The sequence below is a fragment of the Semicossyphus pulcher genome, unplaced genomic scaffold, assembly GCF_022749685.1.
Source record: "Semicossyphus pulcher isolate SPU_LCO1_2020_fin unplaced genomic scaffold, fSemPul1.0.p SCAF_14, whole genome shotgun sequence".
NCBI lineage: Eukaryota > Metazoa > Chordata > Actinopteri > Labriformes > Labridae > Semicossyphus > Semicossyphus pulcher.
This window is the reverse complement of record NW_027211648.1, coordinates 24,211,505-24,232,424: the sequence shown is the minus strand read 5'-3', so window position 1 is coordinate 24,232,424 and position 20,920 is coordinate 24,211,505. Positions and strand designations below refer to the sequence as shown.

Sequence of the window (20,920 nt, the reverse complement as noted above, 5' to 3'; positions counted from 1 at the left end):
GATGAATGTGACCAAATGTGGCAAAACTTCGCAAGGGATGAGAATTTGTTGGTCCTAAATTATGAAATAGAAGGTAAAAATGTGAAGATCTTAGAAAAAAAAAACACCAACACCAATCACACCAGATGATTCACGTGGCTTGTTATCTGGCTCATAAAGACTAGGACAGGCAAGAGGGACATAACCCTAACCCTGCATACAGGGTGCCAGAAGAATGACCACAATTATTTATATAAAGATTACTTCAAATTGATAAGCATACTTAATCCTGCAAAACTATGAACAAAGTTGCTATTATGAACAAATAAACAAACTCACCCATGAGGGTTTAGAGTAGTACCAGGTGTAAGGAGTTTCATTCCTGATTGAAACTTTACGCCACATGGTTCAGGATCTGTTAAAGAAACACAGCTTTAAGACATGGCTGAGTGGGACAGTACTCAATCTTTGCCATATCACAATAACATTTGATGAACATTGTTTAAAAAAAACCTGTGCTTTGACTAGTTGAAATTTGTTTAGAAGGATTGGTTGGTGCTATTCAGTAAAACTAATGATGGAGGGAGGTTTAAATTCAAATCAGTGCAGTTTACAGAATTCAGCAATACTGGAATATATCGGTCAATGTCTGCAAGCATCTAAAGGCCCAGATAGAGGAGCATTGGTAGACAGGAACAACTAAATGAATGACCAAGATGATTTATTGTGTGATCATTTATTTTCATAGAAACCAAGTACTGGTATGCACCAACTGTACCTTTAACTGCATAATTAGCTTCTTCTTAAGGTGTAATTTTCTTTTCTGAGTCCTCGCAAATGTACCAGTAACACTGTCGATGTCAATCAAAAAGTTAGATCTCTCTCGATGAAACACAATGTCAGGCTGCTGAAGCTGGGCCCTGAATGAGCACTGATTCTGGGAATTAAGAGATAAATCTCTTAAATTGGACCATAAAGATAAAGAGATAAATCCCTTAAGTTGGTCCATAAAGGAAAACTTAAGGTTTTAGTTTTACAGCATGATGCTGGTCTCAACTAGCACTGGACTTTGTTTGCAGCTTGCTTAGGCTTGTCTTCTTTCTCTGGTCCAAACAAAAAAACAAATGTAGATTGACCGCAGATTCAGTAGTATAAGCTTTGCATTACGTAACTGCAGTTTTTTGTAATATTCTTATCAGTCCTATATTTTTTCTTCTGAAAAATATATGTATTTTTTCTATCCATTAGGGTTGGACAATATGTAAACATTGTCCAACTGGCCATCGGCTGCCCAACAACCAGCGATGGCCGATATATCAGTGTAGCAGCGGGGGGAGTCCCACAGAGAAAATTCAGCAAATCATGGACGAGCTTGCCTACACACTATCCTCTGACATCCAAGATCTTTAATGTAAAAATGTTACAGAAGCAGCCTATAGGTTAAAATTAAACAAAATAAATCGCCTTGAGATCTTTGCTAAGCAATAGGCTGTAAAGACAGGCTGAAGAGTCTGATGGCGTCAGATGGAGATAGCTCAACTATTCTATTCTGATCAGGGTGCAGTGCACAACTGCACATACAGTTTTTGGGTTACACTTGTCTTTTCAATGCAACTCAGCTGGTACTTCTTCCCCGCCTCTCTAAAGACAAACTGGGAGACTTTCTAACTGCATGTGTGTGGAAATGGGCGTCATGCAGATCATACTTGTAAAACATCAAAACCAAGGAACTATCACATTTTACAATCTTCGCCCCGTATCTGATAATTCTCACGGTCATACATGTGTGGGGAAACTGGCTTTTGTGCATTCACCACCATATGCAACTTCACAGGGGAATCTCGCTGCACCTCGTGTTTCCTGGAGTCAGTACATCATATACTCCACTGTTCTGGATGAAGGGAAAGCGTGTGCCCGATGTCGGCAACATGAACGTCATGGTCAGAAAGCGATCCCAACAAACCAGGGACGTTCACCTAAATCCTGGACTTACGGACTCTCGACAGATAAATGATATTAATTTTTGGTAGTCAGCTGTTTCCCACGTACTTGCGGCAAAGCCGGAGACCCCCCTTCACCAAACTCTCCCCCCAGGATTACAAGGTATAAACAAGCCAGCAAACCTGATGTCCCATCTGCAAAATATCGGCCAAAATTTTTAAGCAACAGAAAGTCGATTTTGTTTTTGTTTCAGACTGTAAATCACGCGAATGTGTTATAGAACCCGAAAACGAAACGGAAAGGGATCTTTGGTGGACATTTAAACATGAAGTGTTGTTCCAAACACTGAACAACTTGAACATTTACTGACTGACTGAAACCTTGATTTTTTGGTCTCACAGAAACTTGGTTAACTCCTACAACTCTTTTAGCTATAATGTTCCAGGTTAATAGGTGTACAGCCAAGATGGAAGTAAAGGGAAAGGGGCGGGGTTCTTATTTATGTTCAAGAGAGAATACGCAAAGAAATTCATATTGATGAAAACACCCTGTAGTGTGTCTATTACATTATCCCATGAAATGTCATTTGTTGTATTCACAGTCTATCTACCACCTACTGTCACAAATGTTTTCTTTGACTATCTATCTGCAATTCTAGAAAAATATGATAGTTAAGAAGTTCTCCTTATGGGAGACTTTGATTTAAACTGGCTAGACAGAGCATGCAGTAAGAGACTTAAAGATATCACCAAAATGTTTCAGATGACACAAATGGTAAATAAACTGTCGCGGTGTAGTGTAAATCGGTCGATTAATTATTTAATAATTAATTAGACTCGTGATAGAATGCCTGCACTCTATATTGACGAGAAGTTAACTTGAACGTTAATTAAAAGACTTAACCTATCATAGGTATTTAACGGGGCACCACCCTATTTTGAGAAAACAGGGAATACATTAGAGATGTCAGCTCTCGTTCACTTCAGTGACCCGGATCTTCGGATCTCGCTCAGCTGAAAGATTCGTTCATTACATTCGTTCACCAGGTCGTTCAGTGACATTTCCGGTTTACCTGTAACTCACTCACTCTCACTCGAAAGGATATCCTCCCTTCTCTGATGGGAGAGAGAGATGTTGTGAAGGCCACCAAATCCAGCTGTATGCCCAGAAACGTGACATGGCAAAGGGTTGTTGGCAAAGCCCAGTCGAGTCAGATGAACGACCAGTGTGGTGGTGTGGATCATAGACAAGCTTCTTAATTGCTCACCACCAGAATGTTGTCCAGGTAAAACAGAATTTTTAACCATTGGCGACGGAGAGGCTCTTAAGTTGAAAAGGATGAGGTTATGATAAAATGGATCGTTCTCAGAGGAGGGTGTGAGATTTGGTAGAATTATTCTCTCCATGCTATTGAATAATACAAGAGAAAGAAAAACCACTATATTAGGAATGTAATCTGATTACATTTGCCAGGTTCTGACTGATGCAGGCTAATACATGTAACCAGACTGCTACCCAACCCTGTGAGCGTGTGTGTGTGTTTTAATCCTCTGACTCCGATCCTCCTTGAAGGTCTCTGATTTCTGTGATTTGTTTGGACTCTGGGTTTTTAATTATTCTATCGTTTTAAAGAGCTTTTACTATTACACATTTTAACCAGTTTTATTATAATTTGCAACCGAAGGCCGAATCATGTAAACTCCGTTCGATTGACTTCCATGGTTTCTGTGAGCAGGATGTGAAATTAGATTTTGCTGCCTCTGACCCAAATGCAGCACTCTTCCAGGTTCAACTTCTCTCTTTACCCCACACCCACCACACTGATTCTCTCTCACAACCTAAATTCTCTTTCTGTTCCCAAATTCTGTCAAGCCTTCACCGCCTCGAACACATGATGTGAACAACATGGCCTAACTGTTGATAAGCTTGTCAGTGTTTTTAAAAGTTCAAATAGGTATAAGAAGCAAAACTCTCTTCTCTGCCTTGGTTGAATGAAGAAGTAAGGATTTTAAGTAGAAAAATGTAGGAAGGTATATCTTGTATTTATATGGGGAATCAAATACGTATTCAAATATGTACGGGGGTTTTTTTGGATTTAAACACAATTCTCTCCTGATGTCAATTTCTCTGGCCACACCAATTTTCACCAATAATCACGTTCTCATTCAGATTTGCTGCTCAGGTCGCTCTGTGCTGCTGCTGCTGCTGGATGCTGAGCTGAAGCGGGTGTCTAGTTTGTGGTGGGCTGCTGCATTATATTATATCTGGGCTGCTTTCTCTGTGCGGCCTCTAAGACTTTCCTCCCACACTGTAGCTTGATCTGTTGTTGATCCATGCAACCAGCAGGAGTAGTAAAGCTAGAAGTTGTTGGTGTGGGCTGACGCTAGCTAGCTTAGCTCCTTCAACTACAACTGTTATACCCATGTTGACGACTTGTTGCTCGTCTGTGGAGCCTCTCGCAGTTTTCTTGAAGGACTTAAATTGGGCATCTTCATTCTTTCTCTTTATTGTCTCTGCTCCACTTTGAAAACACTTGGGAGCTTGTATTTCTACTTTGGCACACATGTATGTACATACCTGTACAAGTGCAGCTTTCCAAGGTACAGGAAGGTTAAGGTGGAATAGTCCATTAAATGTGAAATGTGGGTGACAAATATTGGCAAATTGCAAATATCGATATTTAATTTGATAGGCCCACATGTAGAATAGACAGGTTTATTTGTATCTAATACAGATTCTTGTTCATTTGGAGTAAAAGAAAAGAAAACCATTTTCACAAATTAAAAAAAAGTCACAAATTCACACAGATTCACGAGGCCCTTTGAATTGGACGAGGCCCCAAACAATTGTCTACTTAAGACTTGTGGTAAAACCGCCTATGCAGCGTTAGCACAGTGAGCTGGGGCGTCTTCTCTAATTGAAGAATTTGATGGGTGGGCCTTGGGTGAATACACAATATTTCTTCATAAAACACTTACATTTCTGCTCCTCTCTCAACCCTCTCTCCTCCTTTTAACTTCGTTCACCTTTTAGTTCGGGACAATGTTTCAGAACACTTTCACTTTGATTTTGTACATTCATCACATGATTCATTATTACATAATCAAAGGCTCTTAAAACCGGTCAGACATGTTTCCTTCTGGTGTTCTAGGTGGTATCCAATTCCCACACTTTCTTGCTGAGACTTCTAGTGTCAGCGGAACTTTCTGTGACAAACACACACACACACACACACACACACACAGTGGTGGACTCCAGACTTTTACCCCTACAGGATAGTGGATGTTCAAATGCTTTATCAAAAATATATATGGTTGTCTTGAATGAATGAAAGATTATATACTTATATAATCCCTTTCTTTTCACACCAACACATGGCTCAGTGGAGGGACGGCTAATCTGAGTCCTGGTCAGGGCTTTTACCAGGAGACTGTTGTTATTCTCTATCTACACTGAACAAAAATATAAACGCAACACTTTTGTTTTTGCTCCCATTTTTCATGAGCTGAACTCAAAGATCTAAGACTTTTCCTATGTACACAAAAGGCCTATTTCTCTCAAATATTGTTCACAAATTTGTCTAAATCTGTGTTAGTGAGCACTTCTCCTTTGCCGAGATAATCCATCCACCTCACAGGTGTGGCATATCAAGATGCTGATTAGACAGCATGATTATTGCACAGGTGTGCCTTAGGCTGGCCACAATAAAAGGCCACTCTAAAATGTGCAGTTTTATCACACAGCACAATGCCACAGATGTCTGCTGACTGCAGGAATGTCCACCAGAGCTGTTGCCCGTGAATTGAATGTTCATTTCTCTAAGAGGCAGTATACATTCTGCCTCTTGCTTAAAGTATTCGTAATTATGGCATAAATTTCCACTGCTACGCTGACAACAACCAATTGTACATACCTGTTAAGCCTCCTATTGCGTTCAGGTGAAATTTGACCCGTTTCTGATCAAAAGACTTCATTATATACTCAGCAATAGCTCACCGAATACAATGAAACATAGTTTGATCAATCAATCAATCAAATTTTATTTGTTTTGCGCCAAATCATAATCAAAGTTATCTCAAGTCACTTTACAGAAAGAGCAGGTCTAGACCGTACTCTTATTTAGAGGAAGACCCAACATCAATACACCATGCAGCACTTAGCATAAAAGGTAAAAATAAGCCTAACTTCCAGAGTATTGTTAAACTGTGATACAGTAAATAGATAACCAAAAGGCTGATCACTGCTTTTGAAATGAATGCTAAAATCGTCTCATCTATCTGACCCTCATGCTTCCTGATAAATGCAGGAACATTTAAACAATCTGTCCTCCCTAAAGTACTGTTACTTCCAGTTCATGAATATGTATCATAATATTTACTCTGCTCCTAATTTAATAAATGAGCAATTCCATGCTTCATTAGACACTCTGTTGGATAATGAGGATGTCATTAAATCGGCTTCTTCTTTGTTTCAGCTCGGACCACCACAGTGACAACTGGAGACATGCAGGGTGAGTCACAGAATTACAAATGTATTTCCCTCATAGGAGTTTTTTATGGTCTTTATTAAAATTTCAGTGAAGTCTTTTAAAAAATGGTTTTCTAAATAACTATGATCATAGTTTTACATGTGTTAAGGATTTTGGACCTTTGCTATGTAGTGTGTACAGAGAGGGACCAGAATGAAATGCTTTAGGAAAGAAGCCTCTGGGTGCTCAGTCAGAAGAATCTCCCATGAGAATTGTCATATTGATGCTTATCTTTCCAAATTTTATGAAAGATTTTGTTTTGGAAACTGAATTGGGGATGATGATTTGTAGTTTTAATATGCTTCAGGTTGGAAAACGCATCAAACATGCCATGTATAATACATTGTTAGTTTTTTAGTTTTGCTAATGAGTTTTCATTTTTTAACAATGCATGGATTGATTATGAGATGACAGGTCTCTGAGCACTGACATGTAAGAATGCAGAAAACACCTTCAAATCAAAACATAATTAAAGTCTCTCAAAAATGAGATGAGGAAAAGCAGGATCTGATGCAACAAGGTTTATTGAGTCCAAAAACAGAACCACAATGCAACCAGAATCTAAGCCGGGGCATTAGAGACTGAATAGGCTAACACAGAGCATGATCTTATGCCTATTGTGGGCTCACAGATGCACAGAAAACTCCCATTTTTTAATATTACGCCTATTCTATGATTATTTTTTAACCATCATTTTTCAGCATAAAGCACATTGATTTAAAACACTCCACTTGACATACGTTTTTCACCCAGATTTTAAGTTCTTCATTGTGATAATAAAGTTTACTTTCACCTTCAAGATGGTTTTACAGGCTTTAAGAACAATCTCCAATTTCCAATAATTTCTTTCTCCCTCAAATCAGAAACTGAGTTTGTGCGTCTAAAGCAGGGGTACTCAATTAAACTTGAAAGAGGTCCAGTTAGAGATTTTTTTTCTTAAGCAAAGGTCCGGAACATCATAATGTCTGACCTGTGTTATGATTCAGTACCATACCTTTATACATTTTGAACGTCTGTCAAATCAAATAAAGAAAATACAATTAGGCTAAATAGTTTTTACAACAACTCTTATAACTTTTAAACAGAGCGTTCATAATTTAACAATAATAATAATGAATACTTCAATATTGGTAAGGAAATATAGTGGGGTCTGGGGGGTCTCACCCAGGACATTTTGAGTGTCAAAACCTTTATTTCCTGTATTTTTGGTTTATTTTATGCCCCAGTTTGTGATGGAAGTGTCTTTATTTGTAAATGAAAACAAATAATATAATGTCTGGTACTACTGGTAGTATAATGTTGTCCATGCAGAAATCAAATGAAAGAGAGAGACACCTTTACCTCTTCACTTAAGCTGCTATCTCTCTGCCTCCTGACAGAATATCAAGTTTTTGACCATAATAGGGGGATTCACTTTATATTTTATTTTATGTTTGCCAAATTGTATTTTATGTTTTACCAAAATGCAGTTGCATTAAACTTTTTCTCATGGTTAGTCATGGTGAGTTTTAAAACAGGCAATGACTATGAAATAAATAACATTTAAACGCACTGTACACTGACGGACTGCTGAAGAGAGAGAGAGCAAGGGGGAGAGGGAGAGGGCACATACCATACATATAAGAACAGAAGTGCGGAAATAAGAGGAAAACTAGTCATGATGATGAAGCCTGATGTAGCTCTGTGTAACTCTCAGGTATCAATAAAGTGAACTAAACTGCAGCCCGGAGTCTCTGTTAACATAGACAATGTGTCAGTGTCAGACAATGTCCGCGTTTAATAATCCCCACAGTCTCGGAACATATACGAGTCTGTCCAGTCTTAAAAGCTCGGTTTTCTCTACTGCTCTCATTTTAGAGCACGCCATGTCTACTTAATCCTAACTCACTTATTTTCTCCCACTGTGTCTCTGTAACTCTCCTGTCGGCTGGCTCTTCAGTCTGTATCTGTATTCTCACACACCCACTGGGTCAGTCGCGATGTTAATCTGAGTGACAGATTTGATTGGCTGAGTAGCTTTACGCCGGGAACACACCGGATGCCGAAGTGCTGCGAACATGGATCTATAATATCCGAGGAACAATGTTTAATTGGATCAAGAATCTTTTATGTAATAGGTCAATTCAGGTGAGGATTGGGAGTGAGTTATCTGAGGAACTTGAGGTGCAGAGTGGAACCCCTCAAGGAAGTGTGATTAGCCTGTCCTTTTTAACATTTTACTGAATGTTATGTTTAGTAGATTTGTTTTTTTCCCTATTTGCAGATGATGGGGCCATCTGGAAGCGAGGGAGGAACCTCCCCTACGTTTTTAGCCAAATTCAAGGAGCTCTGGAGAAAGTAACTGAGTGGGCCAATGATTGGGGCTTGTATTTTGGAAAGAAATTAATTCCAGATCTGGTAAGAAAGTTAGAGGAGAACGGCCTAATAATATATATATATATATATATATATATATATATATTTTGTATCCACTGATTTGAGGAAAAACAGAGATATTGAGCAAACTGATGAATACCTAAGACGCAGGGGGCGTGCAACAGAGAAGAAGAGGACGCACAACGAGAGTGCAGAGGAACAGTACCCTTTCTGGAGGATATAGCTTCATCTCTTTGTCCCATCGTATAAGCGCTTATATTTTGCAACATTGCAATTAAAAGAAAAAAACACACTATCCAGGTAGAACATTTTTATTTTGTTTGGTTTCATTATTTTCTCAGAGCTCCGAACCTTTATTTTGAGTGTTCTCCACAACTTCAGTTGGTTGGAGGAGCAACTAAAACTGTATTTAAAAGGACAGTACAAAGGGAAAGAACTGATGAACAAATTGTATTAAAAGAAAATGTAGAGGACTGTTACAAAGTAAATGTTATGTTACATAAATGCCGGCAGTATATTCTGTAAAAGAAATACTAATCTGGTGTCCTGGTTTTCTTAATCCTCTACTCCTCATTAAATAAGTTCTTGTTCATCTTTCACTCCATAGTGTGCCAGAAAGTGCTAACACATTCATGTTTCAAAGTTAAATTGTAGTTATTTTAAACAGTGTGTCTAAGTTACACCATTTTCCCTGTAAATCAAGATCATGTTTTCATGTCAGCACATGCTCTAAATATAGTCACATTGTGACTCGACATCTATTGGACTTTGTTGCGTTCGCTGCAACACAGGTTGAGGAAATGTTTGCTGGGTGTTGACTTACTTAAATTTGTTGCATACAGTAAAGTCAATATTACTAGATTTTCCCAACTCAAAAAATAAGTTCACAAAACTACCAAAAATTGGTTGAGAAATTTTGACTTTTTTTTTGTTAGATCTAAGTTACAGTTTTTACGGTGTATATTAATGCTGAGAATGAGAGCTAGATGGATAAAACCAGGAAGCGTACATACCGATCGGTTTGCAGCCACAGACACCTGAGGGGAAGGAGAGCTTCGAGGGGGTCCACACCAGGAGCATCTACTGACAGGCCAAACGGCTAATATAGCAGCAAATTGGACGACTAATGTTGTGCACAAACACTGCTGACTGCTACTGCTGATATACCTGTACTGGCAGTGGGAGGAAGGAAGGGAGGAGACTAGGAAATGGGCGGGCTTGCAAGCCAAAGAGCAAGAGGGAGACGAGATGAATACATTGTCCATCAAGGGTCTTTAGACAAAGAGAATAGTCTTACTTGTCCAGGGGGGAGGGGCGCATGCCCCCCACCGCGACAATTTTTTTATTTGGCGCAAGTGCAGCATTCCAAGGTACAGGAAGGTTAAGGTTAACCTTATAGTCTGATACAATGTGTCACAACACTTTCACTTTGATTTTGTACATTCATCACATGATTCAGTATTTCATAATCACAATGCTCTTAAAACCGGTCAGACATGTTTCCTTCTGGTGTTTCCACTTCCCACTCTTTCTTGCTAGGTCATCTAGTGTCAGCAGAACTTTCTCTGACATTAAAGAGACACACACAGACACACACCTAGCTAGAAATGACACTTGGGCCCTATCATCCACCCGGCGCAAAGCGCCCAAGCGTGCAGTGTCATTGCTATCTTCCACCCGGCGCAGTCGTCATTTTCAAGCCCAGTGCCCACATTGTGTAAATAGCAAGTGATGCGCCACCGTTAGCGCCCATGGGCGTGTTGGTTTTGAAATGAGTTGTGGTCAGGCAATCGGGTGGCGCGTTGCTATCTTGAGGACGCAAAAAGTGACTGCGCCTTAGACCAACAAAAATCTGGTCCAAAGTCTTAAACCTATGGCGCAGTCTGTCTCTGCTATTTAGAGGGCGCATTATGGACATACATCGGAGAGTTCACAACACGAGTCTCTGCTTGTCACTCACATGGGACGCACAGCAGCGCTTCTACTCATAAGGAAAAAGCAGTGTGTTTGCGGATACAGTGAAAAACATTGTTTAAGGGACTGCAAACTTTTGTTTCCCTCGTCTCCTTAAATCATGATACTGCTTTCGGTTTGTTACCGATCTGCTGAGAAGTGCAGGAAGACGTGGACAAGCTCACCGCTGCCTCCACACACACACCTGCTTCACCGCAGGGAGATTCCTGCTGGAGCCACGCACGGGCCAAAAACAACCAAAACTGACACAAAGCTTTCCATAAGGCATGCTCATTCTGATGCATGCTCTCTATAATAGCTACTCACAGAAATGGACACACACACACACACAACTAAGAGGTAAATATACAACCATACTCAAACATAACTCCCTGTGGCACCGACAATTGTGCCCACAGATATTAATACACTGTCCAGTCTCCATTACTCTCGCAAGAGACAACACAGCCATGTAATCCAACAGCAACAATAAGTAAATGAACATTTAAAGCCTACCTTTCTTTGATGGTCAGCACACAGAACTTTAATAAAGATAAGATCCTGTCCGTCTGGAGATGTAAATAATTTATGATGATGTGCCTCATGCGTTAATGTACACAGCATTACTCTTTTAAGTTTAGTTTCTGTTGGGCAGTGGAATCGCTTCATTGGCTTTAACATCAATCCGTGCTTTGACATGTATCGTACAGTGACCTGTGTTTTTTTCTGTGTGTTCAAGGACACAGTGGAAAGAAATAAGTTGAATATACCGGTCGCAGTCCGGTTTATGTAAGAAGAATGACTGAAATCTGCCGTGTAAATAGCAACACACCTGTATGCAGGCGCACCAGGCTCATAAAGGGAATGACAGCTGACACTCTGATTGGTTTGATTCATGTTATGCCGAAAACACACCTATGAATAATCCAGGGACTTAAGCCAACCGCTTTGTGCTCTGCACCTCGGTTTGTGCCCAGATTGTGCGTCATGTAACGAGCAAAAGTGTGTCAGACGGAGCCTAAATCACTTAGCGCCATACGCTTTAGACAGTGCACCTTCCACCGTCTAAATAGGGCCCTTTGTGTGATTGACCAAAACAAAGTGTTGTTTAAGGAAAATTGAATGGACTTTTCTCCTTTAGTATAGGAAAGTTTATGTGGTCAATTTAGACCCACAACACAATTGATGCAACAATAATTGCATATTTAACATATAAGAAAATACAAACAATATATTTTTTTTTTTTATCAATAGCCTCTCATGGTCTTATAATATATTTGCCTGTTCTGATCATCAAAAGCAATACAATTAATTAATACGTTTTCTACATTGTAGATCAAGTTAAAAGCGGTCTAAAGTACATAAAATATCAAAGTGTATATATATATATATATATATATTATGGTTATGGATGAATAATAAGTGTGAAGGAAATTGTACTGCTACATGTTGTAGCGGCTCAAAGGACTAATAATTAATAACTAATTAATATCAAATTATGTAACAATAATCCATAACTCAATTCTCAGCTCCTTAAATTCAGAGAGTCACAGAACAGAGAGTGGACAGATAACACTCATCCTCTCTGTACATTTAGAATCAACAATCAACATTACGCATCAGTCCAGTAGCTTCAGTTGGTTATTACATATAACATATTAGTAAATGTACATTTTAATCACAAAGTTCTTTATTTTCATATTTACAGTTTTTGGATATCTCCATCTTGTTGCTCGAGTGAGTCTTTTGATGTTAGCCAGAAATCAAGGAAAGTCGTCCTCCTACAAGAGCCATAAATTAGATGGCTTCACTTGTCGTTATTGACCCAGAGGTCATGTGAACAGGAAGAAAAAGATTCAGTTTTTGTTAAGGAGTTAATGATTTTAATTCTTCATCATCGGATCATCCGCTACAGCAGTAAGACATTGTTTCATCATCCGAGCCAAAGTCTGTTCACTTCATGTGGATCATCTGGAGATCAGATGAAGGAAGGGGTCGAGAACAATATGGAAGAAGAGAAGGAAGAAAAGGTGAAGATGGAGCCCAATGAAAAGACGGAGCTCGTTGGAAATCAAAAGGAGGAGAAGGAGACAAAGACGAGTGAAAACAAAGAAATGAACGAGAAAGAAGAGAGGAAGGCGAGGAAGAAGAGAGGAAGAAAAAGAAAAGAGGGTAGCCACGGCTAAACCTCCTTCCTTCAGAAACCCCTCCCCCCTTCCCCTACTTGAACCCCCTCCCCTGCCTTCCTATCCTACCCCCCCCTTACCCCTTACCCTCCAATCCTACCCCCCTTACCCCTTACCTTCCTATCCCCCCTTACCCCCTCCCTTCACCCTTTTCCCCACCCATCCAAACATGTAAATGTTGAACATTGTGCAGTAAAGTTCTGATGAACTGATTTACATTATTCAATGTATGTTTTTCTGTCTTTCTGTGATGCGATTCCCATTGAGTGTGACATTTGTGACAGCTGATTCTGCTCACTTCAAATAAAACAAAAGCTAGAAACAGAATATGATTATCACAAAGAAAAGGCTAATTTCCCTTTATGCACCTCTTAGTATGCCTCTCTGTTATATAGAAACACACTGTATTTCCTTCATCTGTGATCGGTGGTATGGCTTTAACATAGTGTGCTCAGGGTTTATAAGCAGTAAGACATTGTTTCATCATCAGAGCCAAAGTCTGTTCACTTCATGTGACCACTATAAACTACTTTTTCTGTTTTCTGCACCCTAAGAAAACATTACATGAATATATCCCTTTAAACATAACTACATGTATTTTGAAAGCTAACAACCGATTTGAAAAATGCCATCAGCTGCTTTGTTCGAATTTTGAGAAGCTGGAACACACGATGAGAACTCTGGAACTGTGACATCAACATGAACATTTGCTCATTTGCACTCAACCACCTGAACCGAGTAGCTGCTCTCTCTGTGAACAAAGAGAAACTATTGAAAACTTTAACTTTATTGTATTTTACAACTTTGATTTCATCAACTTCAACAACAACTTCATCATTAAGTTCTACAAGTCTGAGACTACAACACAGTTTCAACTTCGACTTCTACTGTAAAGTAGTGCATATATTCCTGTGACCTTTGCTGCCTCTCTGAAACCTTCACTGTGCCAACATGTATCCAAACTGGGTAAGATCTCGTTATTTGTTAGCCCTGTCTGTCAAAGCCAGGCTACTTTGAGCTGTTATTTCATCAGATTTTGACGAACGCTTTTCTTGAAAGAAGATTCATTTTATGCAGTTTTTATAATGTTTCTTAACTTTAATAATTTATTGAAACCAAAACAACTCTAGTGCAACAGGAAGATAGATGTTGCAGAATGTCAGTGGTCATTTTGTAATATGATTAGAAATACAGCAAACACATGTTTTCATCTGTGGTGTGGAGATCAGTATGTGTTTACGGTGTTGCTCTCTGTCCAAGGAGTGCTGTCCTTGTAGCTTCTTTTGTGTGAATAAGTACACATAAGACCATATTTTTTAGCAAACAACCACATGTATGTTTCTCTTTCAGGCATTTAGGCCAGTGTGTTTTGGTGCAGCCGTTAACGGCCAGATAAGACCCGCTGTCGCCCAGCCGCAGCAGCCTCAGCAGCTCACTGTAAACTCAGTTGTTCAGGGACTGAGGGAAGCCTTGTTCTCTGCAATAACCGAGATACAGTCTCTGAAAGAGCAGAACAAAACTCTGAATGAGAAGATTGGTCTGCTTGAACACAAGCAGGAGGAAGTGAGCCAGCTCAAGGAGGAGGTCAAAATGAAAGATGACCTCCTAAAAAGGGTCAACAAAAAGAGGCGAGACAGAACCAAGGCCCACATCGACGTCCTGCACCTGCTCGCCCGAAAGGAGGAAGAGCTGCAGAGGAAAGAGGAGCAGTGGAAGGCAAGATGTGAGGCTCTGGAGGAGAGCCTCATTGACAAGACCAACCAGCTGCAGGTACGCTACCTCATCACAGGGTTTACCTCACAATAATGACTTGTTGGATCGTAATACATGTTGCAGATTGAGCTTTTGTATGTGCAGATAAATAAACGGGTTCTCTTTTTGCAGAAGCTCGTCATCAACATTAATGAGCAGCAGCAGCCTGAAGAAGCCAAAGAAGAGCAGGTGGAGAAGGAAACTCTGCAGAATGAGAAGCAAAAGGAAGAGAAAGAAAGGATGACAGACGAGGAAGACGAGGAGAGGAAAGAAGGGAATGAAAAGATGGCAAAGGAGGACAAAGAAATGGTGAAAGAAGAGGACAAAGAAGAGATGGAAAAGCATGAGAAAGACAAGATGAAGGAAGAAAAGTTAAAGATGGAGCCCAAAGAAAAGACGGAGCTCGTTGGAAGTCAAAAGAAGGAGAAGGAGACAAAGACGAGTGAAAACAAAGAAATGAATGAGAAAAAAGAGAGGAAGGCAAGGAAGAAGAGAGAAAGAAAAAGAAAAGAGGGTAGCCACGGCTAAACCTCCTTCCTTCAGAAACCCCTCCCCCCTTCCCCTACCTGAACCCACTCCCCCTCCCCTCCTATCCTACCCCCCTTGTCCCTTACCTCCTATCCTACCCCCCTTACCCCTTACCCTCCTATCCTACCCCTCTTACCCCTTACCTTCCTATCCCCCCTTCCCCTCCTATCCTACCCCCCCTTCCCCCTTACCCTCCTATCTTACCCCCCCCTTCCTATCCTACCCCCCCCCACCCTCCTTTCCTACCCCCCTTACCCCTTACCCCCTCCCTTCACCCTTTTCCCCACCCATCCAAACATGTAAATGTTGAACATTGTGCAGTAAAGTTCTGATGAACTGATTTACATTATTCCATGTCTGTTTTTCTGTCTTTCTGTGATGCGATTCCCATTGAGTGTGACATTTGTGACAGCTGATTCTGCTCACTTCAAATAAAACAAAAGCTAGAAACAGAATATGATTATTACAAAGCAAACGCTAATTTCCCTTTATGCACCTCTTAGTATGCCTCTCTGTTATATAGAAACACACTGTATTTCCTTCATCTGTGATCGGTGGTATGGCTTTAACAGTGTGTGCTCAGGGTTTATAAGCAGTGTAGCGGCTCAAAGGACTAATAATTAATAACTAATTAATATCAAATTATGTAACAATAATCCATAACTCAAAGTTTTGCATCTTTATTACAGACATCGGTGTAAAAGCTGAAGGAGAGTGAGGGCACTCATCTTCGGCTCCTAGAAATGATTAGTTCATTACTAAATAACAGAATTTAGGTTTACCTTGAATTCAATGTTGGACGCCACCCAATTTTGACAAAACAGGGAAAACTTATAATTAGTTATTAATTAATTCAGGCTCATGATCTCAGGGTGTACAGTGACCTTACCATTTCATACACACACAAATCACAGAATCAAGGTCCTTATAAATGAGATATTTATTAAACTACTGACTACATGACTAAACTACTAAATAGAAAATACATAAATGAATGAGGAATAAATGAGTGAGCACAATGAATAGGTTGCACAATAAACAATCTCTAAATATGATTGACATTAAGTCAAGTCAAATCAGTGACCGTATCTTTGGAGGTTTATCAACTGATTGAATGTATAAAACACCATTCGGCAGAGTTTGAGGAGCATCATGGAAGACTGTGAAGCAATTTAATATTAGTTTTAACTGTAATTTTGATTAAGGATCCTAGTTTAGGTCTAATGCTTATTAAATCTCTTGATTAATTTCTCAATTGGTAATTTAGCATCAGTTGTCTGACATCAACTCTTAACACTTGAAATAGTATTGTTCACCTGACGATGATCAGAGTGGCAGCAGCAGAAGTTCTTCCTGGCGGCCTCAGCATCTTGGGTCCCACGTTGCAGACTGCAGGCTTTGAGTCTGTGTCTCCTCATCTCTCTCAGCAGCAGCTGGAGCATCTCTTCATGTCCTTTTGCTGAGGGGGGTCATAATGGCAGCTTTGCCACATTCAAAGTCTCTTCCGTTCAAAGTCTTTGTCTCTAACGTCATCTTCATTCTAAAGCTTTAACTCAATAGTCGCAAGATTTGGCTCTCTTAGGATTCAGGATTCAGGAGTCGCAGCAGGCGGCGTTTTCTGACCCAGCATTCCGCAGGGCAGCATCAAGGTGAGAACCAGAGGCGAAGAGCACAAGCAGCAATAAGGGATCCTGGCTGGCAGGACTCAAAGTTCTAATTGTTTCCGAAATCAGAAGTTTTCTTTACGGGTTGGTTGGATGTCCCTTCCAACATGCTCGGTGTGGCTAGAACTCTGCAGCGAGCCTTGGGCGGCCAGACGGCAGGCTTTACCCCCCTCTCTCCGGCCTTCAGCCATTAGGCCAGAGAGAGGGAGAATCACATCAGGACATCAGTCCTGGGGTCTCAGCAGAAGAGCCACAGCAGAAGACCAGTCTTATCCCTTCTCCTTGGGTATTATCCTTTGTGATAGGGGTGTTTTGTATTGGTGGGAACTGCTGACCACTCCCCATCATAAACCATCTGTTGATTCTTTCAGTTAAACTTCCTCAACAAACTTAATATTAATTCACTTCACCTTTTTAACTCTACCATATTTGAAAGTTTTGCTCTCTCTCTTTGAAATAAGACCAAATACTTAATATCACTCACCGAATAAAACTTGATCAATTGAAATAAAAGTATAGACAACCACATAGATGACGACCTTAGTTGTTATGACAAATATGTATACCTGTACACATACATTTTATATATATGCATCTGTATACCCTTTTGTACACCAAATGAGTGAAGTAACTTGAGTAGTCTTATCAATGCTCCCTCTACCACAGGAATGTGTCTGTGTCCTGTGGCGTGCAGAGGTGCTCAGAGAGATCTTGCAGGCAGATAAATTCACACAGCATACAAAACACAGGAAAGGCAACCATCGTCAATTAGTGTCCTTATCAACCAATTCTTGTTGATTCCCTTTGTTTTGTCTGAGGGTTGTTCAGTCCATAAGAAAGTGTTTATTTGTTAATCCCTTGTTAGGGGGTCCATGGCTCCCACCCAGACTAGAGAGGTAGAAGGGTTGTTGCTGTTTAACCCCTTTATCTTCTGGAAGGTCATTTCCTGAGGTGTCTGGGGACCTGGGATATCACTGGGAAGCATCACTTTTGTCATCTTTATGACTTTGAGTGCAAAGCCCATGAGAAGGTGTCAGGACGTCTGCTCAAACATCCTCCCTTGGCTTACGCACTAATGTGCACATGCATTCCTATCAGGGACTTTAGGAAACATGTTACAGAAATATAAGTCTAACACGATAATGTAAAATAATTGAGGTAATAGAATACGTATTAATTAAGGGTTCGGCCTATAGGTTTAGGAATTGTCTGTTTCTTGAACAACTGAAATTCAGAGAGTCACAGAACTGTAGTATCTGTAGGCAAAGGGGGGATGAGAGGGAGAGTGGGCAGATAACACTCATCCTCTCTCTACATTTAGAATCAACAATCAACATTAAGCATCAGTCCAGTAACTTCAGTTGGTTATTACACATAACATATTAGTAAATGTACATTTTAATCATAAAGGTCTTTATTTTCATACAGTTTTTGGATATCTCCATCTTGTTGCTCGAGTGAGTCTTTTGATGTTAGCCAGAAATCAAGGAAAGTCGTCCTCCTACAAGAGCCATAACTTAGATGGCTTCACTTCAAAGATTCCGTTTTTGATAAGGAGTTAATGATTTTAAGTCTTCATCATCGGATCATCCGCTACAATGTATCCTACTTAACTAAGGGTGGAATTTTCCAGAAAGCGTCTTCCTCTTCTTAGACTGAAAGGGTGTTTTTTTCCACGGGGCAGCGTGTAGGTTGTGCCAACATTAAAACAGTTCTGGCATGTTGTAGAGCTGGATTCTTTGGACTAGAACACGGCCCTATCTGTTTTTCTAATCTATATAGCGTGTGTGAAACCATCACCAGGGTTAGTTGGTTGTTGTAAATGTTCCCTCTGACCTGGAAGAGAAGAAGTTCTAAAGCAATCCCCATGAAAGTGATGGGACATAAAATGTGTCATTCTGTGCACAAATTTCAAAATTCAGCCAAGGCCAATATAAGGCTTCAGCATTTTGAGGTAAACACATTGTGGGTTTATTCAGTGTAATATTCCCTTCATGTGTTTCCACATACAGTGTTTCCTTGTTGAGCTGTGGCAGAGGGAATTTTATACTAACTGATTCAAATGAATGATCACATTATCTTCAGATGAACTTTGGAAGTAACTCCCACACAGAATGAGGACTTTTGATGTGTCCTTCATGTCTTGTATTAGAATCCTATCAGGAGGAAGGGTTACAGCCAACAATAACTCAATGCACTGCAGTGTGCAAATGGTCATATGAGAATTGTTTTCAGACAGACTTGAAAAAATGTGAACCTGTCCTTTCATACACCAATAAGCAGCAACACCAGATAGGATAGCCTTCGCTCCCCACGTGCATCATTGAGCCTTGGGCGCCCATAAACCTATCGCCGGTTCACTGGTTGTCCTTTCTTTGATCACTTTTGGAAGGTACTAACCACTGCATACCGGGAACACCCCACAAGACCTGTCGTTTTGGAGATGCTCTGACCCAATACTGTGGCCGTCACAATTTGGTCACAAAGTCGCTCAGATCCTAACGATTGCCCATTTTTTCTGCTTCCAAGACATCAACTTCAACAACTGACTGTTCACTTGCTGCGTAATATATCAGACAGTTTTTACAGTGTTTCTCACAGGATCGTGTCTAGCTTTTTGGGGGCCTTATGCAAGATAGCGTTTGGGGCCCCCTATTTTGTGAAGCTACTCTACGTCAATTAATGCAATGGATAGCATTTTCCTCAAAAATGTTTATTTTAAATTCTGAAAACAAAGTTTTTAAACATGAAACATAACTCAACATCGTGATGGGATATATAACCACAAATTTACATCACAGTATGTTTTTTTTCCTTTTTGCAGTATCAGTATTATATCGCGGTATTACAAAATGAAAAGGGGTACTCTAAACAAAACATGATTGTAGCTCTTTTTGCTCTATTGTCAATGTCAGGGAACACATCTTAGCAGAGAAAAAATGTTTTTTTTAAAGAAACTTATGGGTTCAATGGTGCACAATAGGTATGAAGATGAGGTAAAGGCCTGCGTCATGTGTTTTGGGAGGAGTAGCCTGCACTATCTGGAGCTGTGAGTGAGCAACCTGGGTCTGAGCAATAAAGAATATTTGGGGAAATAATCTAAGACTTTCCCTATTTATTGCAATATAACAAATTATACCAGATAAATACACTGTTTTCATGTACATATAAACAATTAACAATATACTTAATATTATTTAGGACTTTTAAAGCTGCAGTAGGTAACATTATTAAAACTAACTCTTTGCTCAAACAGACAAAGACGAGTGAAAACAAAGAAATGAACAAGAAAAAAGAGAGGAAGGCGAGGAAGAAGAGAGGAAGAAAAAGAAAAGAGGGTAGCCACGGCTAAACCTCCTTCCTTCAGAAACCCCTCCCCCCTTACCCCTTACCCCCTCCCTTCACCCTTTTCCCCACCCATCCAAACATGTAAATGTTGAACATTGTGCAGTAAAGTTCTGATGAACTGATTTACATTATTCCATGTCTGTTTTTCTGTCTTTCTGTGATGCGATTCCCATTGAGTGTGACATTTGTGACAGCTGATTCTGCTCACTTCAAATAAAACAAAAGCTAGAAACAGAATATGATTATTACAAAGCAAACGCTAATTTCCCTTTATGCACCTCTTAGTATGCCTCTCTGTTATATAGAAACACACTATTTCCTTCATCTGTGATCGGTGGTATGGCTTTAACAGTGTGTGCTCAGGGTTTATAAGCAGTGTAGCGGCTCAAAGGACTAATAATTAATAACTAATTAATATCAAATTATGTAACAATAATCCATAACTCAAAGTTTTGCATCGTTATTACAGACATCGGTGTAAAAGCTGAAGGAGAGTGAGGGCACTCATCTTCGGCTCCTAGAAACGATTAGTTCATTACTAAATAACAGAATTTAGGTTTACCTTAAATTCAGTGTTGGACGCCACCCAATTTTGACAAAACAGGGAAAACTTATAATTAGTTATTAATTAATTCAGGCTCATGATCTCAGGGTTGCTACGAGGT

At 39.9% G+C, this 20,920-nt stretch overlaps 1 protein-coding gene across 2 annotated transcripts in view; it reads right to left on the bottom strand.

The window, feature by feature from the left end:
* The window catches only part of LOC138591556 (uncharacterized), a 28,132-nt gene extending 18,185 nt beyond the window's left edge, over positions 1-9,947 (bottom strand). For both annotated transcript variants that reach the window (XM_069662190.1, XM_069662191.1), the window contains exons 1-2: positions 9,838-9,947; positions 319-394 (exon numbers count right to left, since the gene is read on the bottom strand). In XM_069662190.1, coding sequence (XP_069518291.1) covers positions 319-384 — 66 coding nt within the window. In that variant the 5' untranslated portion in view covers positions 385-394; positions 9,838-9,947. The remainder of the gene's footprint in view (positions 1-318; positions 395-9,837) is intronic.
* Between the last annotated feature and the right edge of the window lie 10,973 nt (positions 9,948-20,920).